Raw genomic sequence first — 16,799 nt, 5'->3', positions numbered from 1 at the left:
TAAAGGCATTAGAATGTATAATGCTTTCATTTTTGACACTAAATATCCATATGTTACCATTCCTTTTTTCCTTTTTTCTGAACACAATTATCTGTGTGCATTGCTGTTCCTAGGAACCCCTTTAGCTAATTTATATCTTTAGTCTATTACTGTTGGGGAAGCTGATATTTGAGTTAATGGGTGGGATTCTGGAGTGTTGATTAATATGTGGCATCTATTAAATGGTGTAGTTATCAAACTTAAGTACCCATAGGAGTAAATGAAAGTGCTTGCTGAAGATTTAGATCCCCGTCTGCAGTGCTAAATTCATTAAGTTTGCTAAGTGAAGACCAGGATATCTCGATTTTTAAGCAATCCAGGTGATTTTGATACATTCATAGAGAAAATTTTATATTAAATGGAAAAGCAGGTTACAAAATCATGAGTTTGTGTTTCCCATATATAAGTAGGCACATGGATGTATGTTTGTAAATGTATAAAAAAAGATTAGAAGAAAGTATTTCAGAATGTAAACAGTGGTCTAGTTCTAATGGAGCTTTATTATATTTTATAAATTATGAGAAGTAATTGTGTATTTTATACTTGTATTAATTAAAATTATTCTATTAAAGTGTATAAAGTAAAAATGAATGCTTACTCTCTACCCACCATAGCTGCTATTTTGGTGTAGTATTTTTCCAATCTTTTTTATGCATATTCGAGTACATGTTGACATGAGTACATAGTCTTTAGAATGGGAAGAGGAAATCATGAACATACTGCTCAACCTAACATTGTTCATTCAGTGTATCATAGATATCCATCCTTCCATATCAGTATATTGAGTACTAATATCTTCATATTTTTTTAATTTATTCAGTTACCCTCCCAACAAGCTCTACCTACTCTCTACCACCCACCAGTAGTATATAAAATTGTATATTTTACTTACCCCCTCTTTTCCTCCCAAATCGGGTGGTTGAGAAATATTGAAAGACTTCTTTTGTATGATTGTTTTTAATTTTCATGTCTTGAATAACATTATTATCAAAAACTTTTCTATTTGTGTATGGAAAGCTAACATTTTCATTTTGGATTTCAATATTCTGATCCTTTCCATTTTGATATTCATCTCACCGTAATTGTAAAGCATTTTCTCCATCTTTTTTCTTTTTTAGTGGTACCTTTTATTCTAACTAATTTCTGTATCGTGACTTTTACTTAGTTGCAGATGTGACTATGGAAAGTAGTCCAGGGTCATCCATCCCTGTGGATCATCGGCTGGATGTTGAATTAAGAGCATCAAGTACCAGCAGCAGCAGCAGCACTAGCATCTGCCCTGGCCCCCGCCCTGGTACGTAGATACATAGATTCACAATCTTTCACACTGATTGAATTGCTAGTGCAGACAGGCGCTTTGAGGGGAGCTTAAGGGGTACATTTGAAGCTTGCTTCTTATGACTATACGTGTTACTTTGCCGTTCTGGTGTCCATTTTCTCATATTAACTTTTATTTCAGCATTTTATGGTAACAGCCATGTTGAGGGCATTGAATATCTAAAACAGGGAACTGAGGACCAGAGAGTTGATTTTTTTACTTTGTAATGTTTCTTTTATACTTTAGACTTTTAACTTTAGTATTACTTTTTGTGCAGTCCTTGGTGGTTTATTTGTCCAGTGTTAAAGCTTAGGTAAGTATTCTTCCCAACATCCAGAGATTTCACTTCGAATGTCTGCTAGTGTTGCTATAGTGGATATTGGTCTCTTGAAATTTTGTCTTTATGTGCCTGCTCACCGTGGTCTAATGATGAACCCAGTGTAATCCTGTTTTTCTCTCTTGCCAGGAGTCCAGTGTATTCCACAACGAGCAGCACTTCTCAAATCCATGTTGAATTTCCTCAAGAAGGCCATTCAAGACCCAGCTTTCTCAGATGGCATACGACATGGTATTTGATTCTGGATAACTTCTTGAAGGATGTTTGACTCTCTCAAAGATGATTATTCTTCATACTTTCTGAAGCTATTCTTCTTTTATGCAGCAGGCTTCGGAAAAGGCCATTGCCATTTCGAATAGTTTTTAGTCATTTATTGTCACATTCCCTAAACCTAAGGATCAATTAACAGTTTTCATAATGATTCACCTATATTTTTCCCTTTTTCCAGCTTTTGACTCTGTGCACTTCCAACTTGCTATCCCACACTGTCTCTCTGTTTGTATTATTTTATTCTTTGATTCACTGTTAAAAGGTTATTGCATGGACATGGAATAAATAATAGAATATGGGGAGGAGAGACAAGTAGAAGACATTAGATTGGAATCAGCACAAACTTTGTTTACCACAGTGTGATATATGTAATATATTGTTGCATCATTCCCACCCTTCAGACTACTCTTGGACTGATCACATTCTCCTTAATGTTCACCTTTTTCTTAGTGATGGATGGTTCTCTGCCTACCTCCCTGAAACACATCATCAGCAATGCAGAATATTATGGCCCATCACTTTTCCTCCTAGGTAAGTAGAGTTGATATTTGGTTATAGCAAGCTGGAATAACCTGGCAGAGTTCCCTGTATGTTTTCTATCCTTGCATGATGTTGCTAGCCACATTTATCCACTGTGTGATTATGTTTCTTCCTAGTTGGCGATGAAATATATAGAAAGATCAGATTCAGTTTTAAGTATCCATTTCTTGAATGCCAAATATACCTTCTTTATTGCAGTGTATTGTGAATCATTTGTAATAAGTAATAGTATTGTACATCTGGCTTTTTATGTTATGCTTACACTGAAAATATGATAAGAAAAAATGTCTGTTCAATGGTTAATCCCGAACTTTGTTCTGGAAAATCCAATCAGAATGGTTTTTATTCTCAGAATTGAATGACCCTCAAGCTGTAGTATAGAAAATTGTTCCTCACTGTAGAAAATGCAGTTTTGGAAGCTATGGGTACTTTACTTTGTAGTTATTTGTAAAATGTGTCTTTGCAATTTGACATTGGCACTACTTTGAGTATTGTTGTTGTTAAAACCTCATTTTTATTAATTGGCATTTATTCAGTGCCATACATATTCAGGACAATACATTAGATACATAGGCTTTTAGAATTCTCCTTAAAACGGTAAAGGAATTTAGTGGGAGGTATAGAAATAGCGAAACCTCCTTGTGCCAGTAGTAGGCATATATTAGTACTTTGGGTGTCTGGAGAGAGTAGTGTTGGTTACTACAACTTAGATACTTCTTGCTGAAACAATTTAGGATGTTTATATATTAACTGTGTCCTGTGACCTTGCTGAATTCACTTAGTAATTCTTAAGATACTATACACAGCCTTGTCATCTACAAATACAGTTTTGCATCTTTATACTTTTTGTTTTCTTTTATTATATTACTTACTGCATCGGCAATGATTTCCAATACAGTGCTTAATACAAGTGGTGAGGATGGGCCTCAGCTTTATTCCTAAACTTAAAAGAAAAAGTATTTAGTATTTCATCATTAAGTTTGCGGTTAGCAGGTTTTGTGTTGAAGGTTTTGTGTTTTTTTTATTAGGTTGAGGAAGTATTCTCTTGTGTTAAAGCAACCTCACCTTGACATGGAGAGACTCCCTCCCAAGGTTAGGTTCAGATGGCAAAACTCACAACAGTAGTCCTTTGGTATGATCAAAGAAAGATTTGTTAACACAGGTGAAATTCCAGGTCAAGTGGTAGGGAATGATGACTGTCTGGGAGAAAGCCCTTAAGAGAGAGAGAAAAACCACATATGTAGACCTTTGTTTTTTTGTAAAGAGGGAGTTTAAAAGACGCAACAAGAGGACATTTGTGCTTGTGAGTTAGGGATGGGAGAGCAGAGCAGGTAAGCCCTCTCAGGATGATGCAGGAAGTAGGAAGTGAGACTTAGAGCACTAAAGCAATCTTCAGTGGAGGTCAAGATTTTTTCTCTAGGGTCTTAATTCATCCCTGACATTTGAATTAGTGTAATTACCTCCCAGGTTTCCTATTTTAAAAAAAACTTGAGAGAGAGCAAATTTGCAAAGCCAACTCAAAATAATTAGGTCAGCAATTATTATTTTAGCTTCATTAATAATAATATAGAGCCTTTCACCCCAGGCAGAAGGAGATGGCCAGGAAGAGAAATTAATGGGGGTCGGAGACTTTCTTGGAGTATTTTAGGAATGTAATTGGTTGTTTTGATTTATTATTTTTATTTTTGAACTATCGTGGATACCTTTCCTGTATTGACCCATATGCAGCAGGAGATCCTCTTTAAGGCACAAGCTCCACCTTGAGATACTAGTAGCTAGTTTAATGCCCATCTCTTATCAACTATCATTAGAAGCCCTCATAAAGAACTTCTAAGGCCTGAGCTGTTCGGTTTAAGTGGTTGGCCAGGAGTTATGCCATTGTCTGGATTTCCTCCATGAGTTGAGACAGTGTTACAGGATTGAAAATACCAAAACTTGTGTATTTTGACATTAGAGATGGTGATGAGGCCCTGTATAATAGGTAAAAGATGGCCCAGTGCTCCCTTTTGTGGTAAGATTAGATGAAAGAACTAGACTTTCTAGTTGGGCTTAGGGTGACCAGGGTAATATATATCCATAGGAAACAGGTTAGAGTGTGGAGTTAGGGAGCAGTTGGTGGAGGAGAATGTATGAATGACCTTGCTAAGCAGGAGTTGTGCCACAGGAGAACTAGTAGCCCAAGGGGATTGGAAGGCCAGAGTTTCTAGTAGCCAAATTATATCAGGACAGACATAGTCTCGGTGGCATAATAGTCTCAGCAGGGGGGCATTGTAGTATAGACTCGGTAGGGGAGACTAGGAAGGGCATGTAGGGAAAGTCAGTAAGAAAGCACTTGGTGCGGTTGCAATGTCCTGCTGTAACAATTACATGCTGAAACACACCAAATAAAGATTCTGACTGCTTCCCAATCTTACCGCTGGCTCTTCTACTTCTTTTTTATACCTACTGTATTCCCTTTAACTTCTCATTTGCCTTTTCTTCTCTCTTGTCTCCTATCTTAGCCCTGCCATGTTTTAAACTGTTCAAGTCTGCTTCTATCCGGTTCCCAGCTTAGCTGATGCTAACACTGTCATGGTTATTGTGGACTGCTAAACCAGAGAGAGTGACAAAGTAGTGACTCTGAATATTGAACACCCCCATTGGGGCAGACTATTTGTATAAGTGGTTGTCTGAGCTAGGGCACCTTGTAACATTGCTGGAGGTTTAGCACTTGGGTAATATTTTCTGTTACTGTTGTATAAACATTGTCCATCAGGTTGAGGAAGATAGGAAAGGTGAGCAGTGATGGTGGAATAATAGAAGAGTGAAGTGTGAGACTGTCAGATGAGGGGAAATCAGCTGATGGGGCCATGGAGTTGTGACGATTGATGTGTCAGCAATTATAAGAGCAGTTAACATTTAGGTGTGTCACTATTGAGGCTGGGCCTATCAGTTGTGGTGAAACCATCATTGAGGATGCTGAGTTTGTTGGGAGTCTTGACCGAGCCCAAAACTTAGATGGAAAATTTTACACATTTGATAAATAATTATAAAAGTGACTGAAGATCAGTATTTCTTTGTCTCCAGGAGATATAGAGTAATTTCTTATGGGGAAGTTGTAGACTGATTGAGTGCCCCAAACAAGTGAAGTCACAGCATCAACAAAAAGGACCCCAAGGAGTTTGGCTTTGAGCTGGAGGGGTAGAATCCCAGACCCAGGCAATGAGCCAGATGAGACATTGCCAGGCCAACCAGAGCCAGAATGTTCCATAATGCTTCCAGACCTGTGGTCTATAGGCCTTGTCCTTCTGGAGGTGCCCATTTATTACAGGAGTCACAGGCGTCGTTCTCCCAAATCCTGTAGTGGCTTCCCATTCCACATCTCTGCAATAGGGTGAATTTAGAACTAGTATCCTGTTTAAGAATGTTGGTACTGGGAACTAATTTAAGATCTTTCTTTCTCTTTGGAAGAACCGTACGTGATGTTGTAGGCATAGGACCAGGCAGGCCTCTATTTCTTGCAGAAGGACCTCCAGTCAGCAAACATTTAAAACTATCATATTGAGAGAGGACTTTGATAGAGACCTTTCTTGTGGCATACAGAATAGTCTGTTTGGGAGGGCAAGGGCCCTCAGTTTTGAATCCTGTTCTATTATCCACTATCGACACAGGCTCCATCTAGCATAGATTGCACCAGGATATAAAAGGGGGAGATGTCTTCAAGTGTGGAGGATTTCTATTTGGGCATCATAGATTCACATATGGGAAGTGTCCCCTTTTGTTTCTCAAAAAGAGAATAGAGAGGTCTTAGTTGCATTTCGTTAGGACGTCACATGACTTTAATGGGTTGAGGAGTTCAGGAACTAAAAGTGGACAAAGAGAGACCCATTGGTGGAGATCATATTCCATTTTGTAAGTTTAAAAAAGCATCCTTAAGTACACCATTATGTCTCTCTCTGAGATCTGCCATCTGCAGCCAATAAGACAAATGGGAAGTTCCAAGTGATGCTTCATTTCTACAGCCCATGCCCAGAGCAAATGAACAGTATGATGTAGACCCTGGTCAGAGTCAGTGCTATCTGAAGCCAAAGGGAACTAATAACATTTAGCGAGGCCTATAATAGTGATGTTGGCAATAGCATGGCAAAAAGGATAAATCAAGAGCAGGCCTGTATAACAGTCAGTCTTTTTGAGGGTATAGTAGTTTGCACTAACAGATTGGAGTAGTAGCTCAGTAAAATGAATTTGCCAGTTAGAAAAGGGGCGTTCACCCTTTTGTATGGATTCCTATTGGCTGTGATGCCAGTGGTAGGATGGTGCAAAGATCACATTAAGTTTGGGCTAGGCCCGATTTTTGAGGGTCTGGGGACTGCAGTGGCTGGAGGTTTCATGGACCCATTGATCCAAGGGCAAGGAATAATAGCTTAGTTGAAAACCGTGAGCAATTTAATCATCTATTGCATAAAAATGAGCTTCCTCTGTGGCAACCTTGGCATAAGTTGAGACATTAGAGACTTTAATATGCCAAATCTGAGCAGCAGTATATTTCCCGTGTGGAAACCTCCATAGAACATGATCCTGAATGTGATAACTATTTTGAATCCATTGACCAGAAAACAATGAGGCCATTAGCTGCCACCCAGTAGTCTATAAAAATATGAACAATGGGCATACTTTTATTGAGATGTCCTCCAGTGCCAAATGACTGCAATCTGCTCTCAAGTTGGGCTGACTCTTGAGTCCCATCCTTTATCAGGAGTGACCCGGTCATGGGGTGGAAAGCAGCAACTCTCCAACAGGCTCCATCACATGTGATTGGTGTACTGCCATCTGTAATATAAACAGACTCCCTTTCTACTGGATTTCCTATTCAATGAAGGTATGTCCCTGTGCTTATATGTCCTATTCCAGATACCCTAAATGGTCTTGAAAACCAAGGTCACTTGGTTAGGTAAATTACCCTCAAGACAAAAGCCTGAGGCTCTGAATTCCCACTTTGAACTTAGTTGGGATCTTTAATTTATTTTGCCTGCTTTTCAAATTTTAAAAGATGTTTTAAATATTTAATCCAGCTTTTAGTTGTTTTCACCAGAATGGTTTATTAAAGTATTGTGCCTTAAAGGAGGAACTTTATACATTGACATTTTTTTGTGATCTCCGATGTTTTTCATATTGCTAAAGTCTTGTGTTTTGTGTTAATTTTTTTTCATATTCTCTGACATTAATTTTCTCACTCCTTTTGTTTTTTAATTTTATTATTAGTTTCAAGTATACAGTACATTATTTAGACATTTATATAGTTTATAAAACAATCCCCCTGATTACTCTCTCTCCTCTGCACCTAGCCATCACATTAATGCTAACAGCATTCCCTATGCCGTGCTCCCCATCCCTATAACCATATATCAACTACTGATTTGTACTTCTTTAACCCTTCATTCTGTATAACTGAAATCATATGGTATTTATTTTTTACTTATTTCATTCAGCATAATAACCTAGGTCTATCCGTGCAAATGATAGGATTTTTTTTCCTTACTACTTTTTTGTTTTTTGTTTTGTTTTGTTTTAGCATTTTATTTATTTTTAACATTTTATTAATTTTCCCTTCTCCCTCTTCCCTCGGCAACCACTAGTCCATTGTCCATGTCCATGAGTCTGCTTGTTTGTCCTGCTCATTTGTTGCTTTTAAGTTTATATCCCACATATAAGTGATATGTGATTTTCTGTCTGGCTTATTTCACTTAGTATGATTATCTCGAGGTCCATCTATGTTGAACCAAATGGCAGTATTTCATCTCTTCTTATGGCTGAGTAATATTCCATTGTATACATGTACCACAGCTTCGTTAGCCAGTCGTCTGTTGTAGGACACTTCAGTTGCTTCCATGTTCTGGCCACTGTGAATAATGCTGCTATGAACATTGGTATGCAAATATCTTTTCAGATATGAGTTTTCAAGTCTTTGGGGTAAATACCCAGTAGAGGGATTGCTGGATCATATGGTAGATCAATTCTTAGTTTTTTTGAGGAACCTCCATACTGTTTTCCATAGTGGCTATACCAATTTGCAGTCCCACCAGCAGTGTATGAGGGTTCCTATTTCTCCACATCCTCTCCAACATTTGTTATTCCTTGTCCTATTGATGATAGCCATTCTAACAGGTGCGAGATGGTATCTCGTTGTGGTTTTGATTTACATTTCCCTAATAGCTAGTGATATTGAGCATCTTTTCATGTTTGTTGGCTATTTGTATGCCTTCTTGGGAGAAGTGTCTGTTCAGGTCCTCTGCCCATTTTTTGATTAGATCATTTGTGTTTTTGTTGTTATTGAGTTGTATGAGTTCTTTGTATATTTTGGATATTGGGCCCTTACCGGAGGTGTTGCTTAGAAATATATTTTCCCATTCAGATGGTTGTCTCTTTATCTTGTTGACGGTTTCTTTTGCTGAGCAGAAGCTTTTTAGTTTGAGGTAGTCCCATTCATTTATTTTTGCTTTTACTTCCCTTGCCTTTGAGATCAAATTCTTAAAATCCTCTTTAAGTGCAAGGTTCTTGAGTTTAGTTTCAATGTTTTCTTCTATGCATTTTATTGTTTCAGATCCTGTATTCAGATCCTTGATCCATCTTGAGTTAGTTTTAGTGTGTGGTGATAGAAAACAGTCTGGTTTTATTCTTTTGCAGGTGGCTTTCCAGTTTTCCCAGCAGCATTTATTGAAGAGGCTTTCCTTTCTCCACTGTATGTTTTTGGCTTTTTTGTCAAAAATTATTTGCCCATAAAAATATGGGTTTATTTCTGGACTCTCGATTCTGTTCCACTGATCCGTGTGTCTATTTTTCTGCCAATACCAACCATGCCGTTTTGATTATTGTCGCTTTGTAATATAACTCCTTTTTCTATAGTGATTATCCTTATAACATTTTATTGACATCTAAACTTTTAACTTCACTCCTTTCTTGCCCTTTTTTTTTTTTTTTAGTAACCTTTGACTTTCCTCTCTGATTCAATATTTAATTTTGTTAGAGTACATCTTTGGGTAGTTCTCAACGTGTTATACTTTTCTTTCAGAATTTTGCAGACATTTTTTCATTGTCTTCTAGTAATTACATATTGTAGGTAACCATGCTGTTAAACTGGTTCTTGTTCCGTAGGTAATTTTATCTTGAAATTCACAATTTCACTGGGATGTTTTTAGTTCTAATTCTTCTCAGTGTTCCCTCTTAGCACTTGTCTAGGCCCTTTTAAAAATCTGAATATTTTTTCCTGCTTCAGGAAAATTTTTTTGGTTCCTTTTAACTTATATGTTCTCTCCCAGAAACCCTATTGTATAGCTGGTAATCCTACCATATTGATCTCATGTCATTTACTTTCTGAGATAATTTCTCTGTATGTCTTTCAAAATGCCAGTCGTGCTATTGAAATTTTATTTTTATAAATGATTTTAATTTTCAACTAGTTCCTTATTCTTAAGAGACCCTTCGTATTAACAGATCATTGCTGTTTTATGGGTTTTATAGATTCTAGAACTTTAATCTAGATTCAAAAATTAAGAGTTATCTTTCATTACTTTGAGTAGTCAGTTGCTTAGTTCTTTCTGGAGCTGATTGGTTTTTGCATGTATGCCCTTTTTAAATTTTAATTCTTGGTCATCTGTTAATTTTAAAAGAGCGTTTGAAATATTTCTTAGCATAGTGGCATTACAACATAGACTTCGAGTTAGACTTATGTAAAATAAGATTTGATGTCTTTGTAACCTCTACTAAAAAATAAATTTTAGTTTATGAATACTCAATTTTATAACCCCTTAGAATTCAGACATTTTTACAAATGAAAGTCAGTGGAAGGGTTTGTCATATAACAGGACCCCCAAAAAGGACTTACGTTTTTCACAAGTTTATAACTCATCAGAAATCCCAAAAGCCATTGACAGTCGTTGGTCCCCAATAATTGTTGTCTCTCTACCATTTTCAGTGTCATTTGAAATAGATGAGAGGTGCTCTGTTCACCATCTTGAACTGAAAATCCTTTGGTTTCTTTTAGATCTCAGGCATCAGTGTTTCAAGTTTGTTTTTCATGTGGTTTATGGATATCATATATGTATGTACTGTTTATCAGGTTTTAAAATCGAAGTCTTAAAAATCTCATAAAATGAGTTGGAAAACCTGTCTTAATTGCTCCTAATAAAACTCATCTGAAGCTGTTGGGGTTAGTGCCTTCCAGCTACTTGGTATTTTTTACTTTTTAAAATTCTTGTGGGGATTGATTTAATCTGCTTTGTTGTTATTTCTGAGGAGTCCATTTTTATGACATTTTCTTAGAAACGCATTGCATTTCACTTGTTAACATATAGTTTGTAAAATAATTTTCTTCTGAATCCAGTTAAATCTCCTGTTTTGGTTGCTAGTATGTATCATTCTCTTTGATTACATTTCCCACAAGCTTGTACACTTTCTCAGTTTTTTCAGAGGGCTAGTTATTGGTTTTAATTATTTGTGTTTTTTACTTAAAGTTTGAATAAATTTTGTTTTTTTTTCTTTTAATTCTTTCTAGCTTCTCTTGGTTACTTTTTAATGAATGCATTAATGTTATACTTTTTTTTTCTTGTAGAGTTTTTGGCATGTTCTAGAAAGAAGCATTGACAGTAGTCTTGATGGCACATTTCTAAATACTATATTGCCAGAAATTGGTCAGATAGATACTCAAGGAATCCTAACAGTTCTGATGATATTTTTAAATTGTTGAAAAGGCTTTTTACAAATACATTTTGTCCATTTTCATCAGTTAAGCTTATGTTCACTTTAACCCGGCAAACCACCTCCTGTTTCACCTTAGATTTTTTTTTTTTTTTACTGTGTAAGCTGGCAAAAAGTATATTTTTAGGTTTCTCAATTCTCACGATTGTAGACTGGTGTTTATATACACGGTGGTACATCTATTTAGTGGAATAGTATGCAGCCAGTGCGTTCAAATCAAATGAGAAAAAGGAGATTATACAGTATACATTACAACTGAAACAAAACAAGTTGTATAGCAATATCCCTAGAAAATACATTTTGTTGTTTTTTATTCATATATTTTTAAATAAAATGGTACATATTTAAGGTGTGCAGCATGATCTGATATACATAGTGAAATGATTTCTGCAGTCAAGCTAATTAACATCTCACATAGTTACTTTTTTTGTGATGAGCACCTGAAATCTAATCTCTTAGCATATTTCCAGTATTCAGTACAGTTTTATTAACTGTAGTTGTCATGCCTGTATTGTTGCCCATGAAAATCTTAAAGGGTAGTCACTAAATTATTAATGATTAATCTCTGATGAACAGTATTAGGAACTTTTATTTCATGGTAAGCACAAGCATTTAAATTATTTTACATTTTCTATGTTTTTTTTAAGCCTTTGGAATTTCTCTTTTTATACCTATGAAGAATCTCAGTTTCTCATATTTCTCTCTTTTTTTTAAGCTACTGAAGTGGTGACTGTATTTGTATTTCAAGAACCATCACTGCTCTCCTCACTCCAGGACAATGGATTAACAGATGTCATGCTGCATGCACTGCTTATCAAAGATGTGAGTCCTTTCTGCTTCTCTGTAAAGAATGCTCCCTGCAAAACACACACATACACACATATAGACTTAAAAAGCAGTCTTACAACATGAAAATCCTCTCTTCTGTTCGTAGTATTGAAACTAATTGGCGCCTGTTCAAGATCCTTTATATCTCTGTGTGCTGTACCCTTGGCCAAAGTTTCTTGGCATCTACATCTGAATTCTTTTAGATGTCTTCAAACTCACTTTATCTTTTCTCTAGGTTCCTGCTACCCGTGAAGTCCTTGGTTCCCTCCCTAATGTATTTAGTGCACTCTGCTTGAATGCAAGAGGTCTCCAGTCATTTGTACAGTGTCAGCCTTTTGAACGTCTTTTCAAAGTTCTTCTGTCTCCAGATTACCTTCCAGCTATGCGGAGGAGGAGGAGTTCTGATCCCCTTGGTAAGTCACCAGGATTTATCTTAAAATAAATAGTTGGTTTATGGTTATGCCAAGATTTTTAGATGATTAACCAGCCAAAAATTGGCAAGGAAACCTTTCTTCCTTGATCTCACATCATTTCTCTGGCTAAGCGTGCTAAGCATAATGGGAATTAACACCATACATTAAATTGCATGTAGAAAAGAATACTTCATTCTTAGCCTCTGCTCAGAATATTTCTGTGCTTCTCAACAATTCACTGTTAAATATATTGTCATGGTGCTGGTGAGAAATGGGTATTAGGAGAGCAACAGTAGATTTCCAAATCCACCATCTAGTCTGCAGCAAGACGAGATATGGAGTCCCAAGATGTTGATCCTGATAATCTTAGGTTTTAATATCCAAGTCCCTAAGATAGTCACAAATGAATATGTTTCCTTGGCAATATATTTGAGACTAGATCATTGAATAGAAGGAAAGTAGGGCTCCAAAAAGAATCCAGTTTTCAAAAATGTGCTTCATGCTTTCAGCCACCTCTGTAACATTCTAGTCACTATCATTCTTTAATGGCGCAGCCAGAGGGTTAATGGTTTATGCTTCTTTCTTCTCTTTCACTCTGCAATAGTAGTTCAAATCTCAATAGTAGAGTTTGCCAAGGTAGAATGTAGCATACATAATTACTTTTAAATATTTACTAGGCTGATAAAGTTCCTTCCTACTCCCCAGTGATTTGGTTGCCGAGATTGGTGTGACTTCATTTGAGAAAGCACGGAATTAGAAAATCACAACCACCAGTTCAGTTTCTTCTTTCATTCTTATATTGTCACAGAAAATAGCTCAAGCTCTATTTTCTTCAGTCTTTCTAACAGTTCATTTTTTGCTTTAAGGGGATACTGCATCCAACCTGGGGAGTGCTGTTGATGAGCTTATGAGACATCAGCCCACCCTCAAAACAGATGCAACAACTGCGATCATCAAGGTATGGGAAATGATACAGTTTGGCCATGGGCATGAGAGCAGTGAATGAGGAGTTTTTAGAAACAGGCTTGGCCTTCTGGAGGTCATTTGGATTCTTTGCCTATGCCTATAAGAGGATATATCTGCCTTCTTCTCTCCATGTCCTTGGGCTGGTCCTTTGCCCATCTTCCCAAAAAAAGTTACTTAAATGTTGCTTTCTTATACAGGATATTAACCAGTTGCCAAGGCTTAGCTTAATGTTGATTTTATAAATATAAAATAGCTTATTTCCCTTTCTAGTCTTTGTTTTTTGATTTTTCCCACATTTACTAGCCCTGCCAGTTACATATTAGGATTGTTAAAACTAGTATATGAGTTCCTGGTGCCTGGTGAATTAAGACATGGAGTCAGATCAGTCAGTTACTTAGTAACCATGTGACCCTGAACAAGTTATTTAACTTCACAGAACTTCACTTCCCTTGTTTGTGAAATGGGGTTAATTACTACATTTTAGGAATGGTGTATATAACATGCGTATAGCACATATAAAATGGTCAAGAAATGTTAGTCACCCCCCCATTCCTTAATTACTAATAAGTAATCTTATTTCCTGTTTTCCTGTGCCTTTCAGTTGCTTGAAGAAATCTGTAATCTCGGGAGAGACCCTAAATACATCTGTCAGAAGCCATCAATCCAGAAGGCAGATGGCACTGCCACTGCTCCTCCCCCAAGGTCTAACCATGCTGCAGAAGAGGCCTCTAGTGAGGATGAGGAGGAAGAGGAAGTACAGGCCATGCAGAGCTTTAATTCTACCCAGCAGAATGAAACCGAGCCTAATCAGCAGTAAGTGTTTGCAAGACAGGTTCATTAGCCTTGTGATCTTGGACATGTTATTTTCATCTATAAAAGTAAGAGAATTGGAATAGGTCATTATAAGGTTCTTCTGGCCCAAGAAGTCTATAGATTTTTTTTTCTTTGAATCTCATGTGTCATTTGTGCTTTGGTATTTAATTGTATTGGTTACCTTAGCAAACTCTCTTCAAAGCTGTTCATGAAATTGAATCAAAATTCATTATATCATTATATGTTGGGCTTTTCCTCAGAGGACTTTTTGTTGTTGATTTGGTGTTCCATGTCATTGACCATTTGGTTGTTTCCATAAGTGAGCGCATATGGAATGCATTGCACTTTTGAAGCCTGTCTCCTAAGAAGTCCTTAAGAAGTATGGAGATTTGTTTTTGGTTGGCCCGTGTTTTTGATTACTGTCTGTTCTACGTGTATCAGAAGGCTTTGGAATGTACTATATGACTTTAACCAGAGTAGATTTTTCCTTTATATTTGAGGTTTGTTTTACATAAAAATTTACTATCTGACTGATAGTGGATGACTGTTGTACCTATAACTTTTAGTCACTTTTATGCTAGAAGTGGATGTGATCTCTCCGGACAGTCATGCATTCACTCATTTAATAGTGTTCTTTTTGGTGTATAGATAAGTAGTTCTGAGAGCAGCTTGAGCATTTTAGGTGTGACTATGACTGGGTTTGAGCTTGGGACTTATGAGAAGATTATGGTGGAGTGGACAGCAGAAACAAAGGCCTATACTCCAAAACCGGTGTGCCCTCTTGAAACTCTAGAAAATGTTGAGCCTTTTGGTATGAGTGGTTTTGTTGTTTTGGAAGAGGGACATTAAGTACATTGCTTTGTGGAGCAGATAGCTTAACCTTTTCTGAGAAGGCAACCCTACATTCTAGCTGTGGTGCATCTTTTTTTTGGTTTATGTTTTAAATTAAAATGTTCTCTTTCTGGAAGAAGAAGACACTCTGAAAGAAAGCAAAAATATTTGCAAATGAGTCAGAATCTCAGTGCTTTCTTCCTTGCCTTGCCTTTGATTGTCAGCCACCCTGCCGGGACAGGATTCCCTCTCCTGTTTGCAAACAAGGAAAAGATTTCTTAAACATGAGTGGTGGTGGTGGTGGTGGTGGTGGTGAGTCAAGATGTGTGCATTCATCGGCATATAACTTCTTTTCTACCTGGACATTTTACAGCTGCCTTAGATCTAACATGCCCAGGTTTTAAGCTGTACATGGTATATTGACATTTTCTCAAGCCCTTGTGTTTCTTCACTCTCCATGATTTTCTTGTGATATAATGTGTCCCAAATAGGAAGCTGATCATTTATGTTCTCCCAACAGTTTTATTAAAATTATGTATATATTCTAATAGCTTCTCTTGCTAATCTGTATGCTCCTTCAGGGCAGGGACAATGTCTCATTCAAAAATGTATCCCAATTACTTTGTATATAGTACATAATCAGTCAATAAATGTTTATTTGTGGGTCAATGGAATGAATAAAGAGCATTAGATTAGGGATTCCCTAAGTCTTAAATGCCAAGAGAGCTGGACCTAATGAAACATGACTGAGAATGAAGAAATAGTAAAAATACAGCATTAATTCTCTACCACAGTATTAAATAGTAAATATACTGCATTACTACTCTACCACAGTGTATTTTCTAGGGCTGCAGAGGACTCTAGTAGTTGCTGTTCCACAGTACTGATTTTTTTCTCTGCTCTCCGTGGTCTGGGTGTTCGTCACTACTCCACTAACATAACATACCTAAGAGTTTCACAAATGTTGATACATACACTTTTCCACTCCTGCCACCTTCAGAAGCCTCAATTCGGTCACTACATGAATTATTAAGCCTAGAAGGTGAAGCAAGAGACTGTCTTAAACTCAACCTCTGTTTTGAAAGCTACAGTATATTAAAGGGAAAGTTCTTTTATCTCCTTATTTCAGGCAGTTGTGATGGGAGTCGGTATATATTTTCTGCTTATGTGTGAAGAAGCTTGGAAAAAATTGCAGTGTGTGCCATCTTCTCAAACTGTTGTTCATCCTCACCTCCCCCCCCCCCCCCGAACCGCAAAATTTTTCAGTGGGACTCCAAAAAAAATTACTCTTTCATGCCCTCGTCTGTTTTCCAGTGCCTTAAATACACATATGAGTAACTTTTTTCCAATATTTTTTGTTAAGGTATAACTTCTGTACAATAAACTGTACAGCTTTTAAGTTTTATATTTCCCTATCCTAAGATAAGGTAACTAGTTACTTCTATCATAGGATAAGTTTGCCTGTTCAAGAACATCATATAGAGTTAATGGAGCCTTATATGTGCATCATATCTGGTATATGTACTTACTTGCTTCTGGCTTCTGTTGCTCAACATGTTTTTGAGATCTGTGTTGTTGCATCTATCAGTAGGTGGTTCCTTTTCGTTGTTGGGTAGTATTCCATTATATGAATATACTATAGTGTCTATCTGTTCACCTGTTGATGGACTTTCGAGTTTCCATTTTTTTCCAGGCTCAGACTGTTCTTTTC

At 36.9% G+C, this 16,799-nt stretch overlaps 1 protein-coding gene across 19 annotated transcripts in view; it reads left to right on the top strand.

The window, feature by feature from the left end:
• HUWE1 (HECT, UBA and WWE domain containing E3 ubiquitin protein ligase 1) overlaps positions 1–16,799 on the top strand; it is a 151,087-nt gene that overhangs the window by 65,980 nt on the left and 68,308 nt on the right. For all 19 annotated transcript variants that reach the window (XR_004952860.1, XR_004952859.1, XM_036227014.1 and 16 more), the window contains 7 exons: positions 1,205–1,333; positions 1,824–1,925; positions 2,415–2,495; positions 11,953–12,059; positions 12,301–12,478; positions 13,345–13,436; positions 14,046–14,257. Coding sequence is in view for 17 of the 19 variants with exons in the window: in XM_036227014.1 (XP_036082907.1) it covers positions 1,205–1,333; positions 1,824–1,925; positions 2,415–2,495; positions 11,953–12,059; positions 12,301–12,478; positions 13,345–13,436; positions 14,046–14,257 (901 nt within the window). In the remaining 2 variants the exon portion in view is untranslated. The remainder of the gene's footprint in view (positions 1–1,204; positions 1,334–1,823; positions 1,926–2,414; positions 2,496–11,952; positions 12,060–12,300; positions 12,479–13,344; positions 13,437–14,045; positions 14,258–16,799) is intronic.

Source organism: Rousettus aegyptiacus, unplaced genomic scaffold (assembly GCF_014176215.1).
Source record: "Rousettus aegyptiacus isolate mRouAeg1 unplaced genomic scaffold, mRouAeg1.p scaffold_m13_p_9, whole genome shotgun sequence".
NCBI classification, from domain to species: Eukaryota; Metazoa; Chordata; class Mammalia; order Chiroptera; family Pteropodidae; genus Rousettus; species Rousettus aegyptiacus.
The sequence above is the reverse complement of the archived record's forward strand: the minus strand, read 5'-3'. Positions and strand labels throughout refer to the sequence as shown.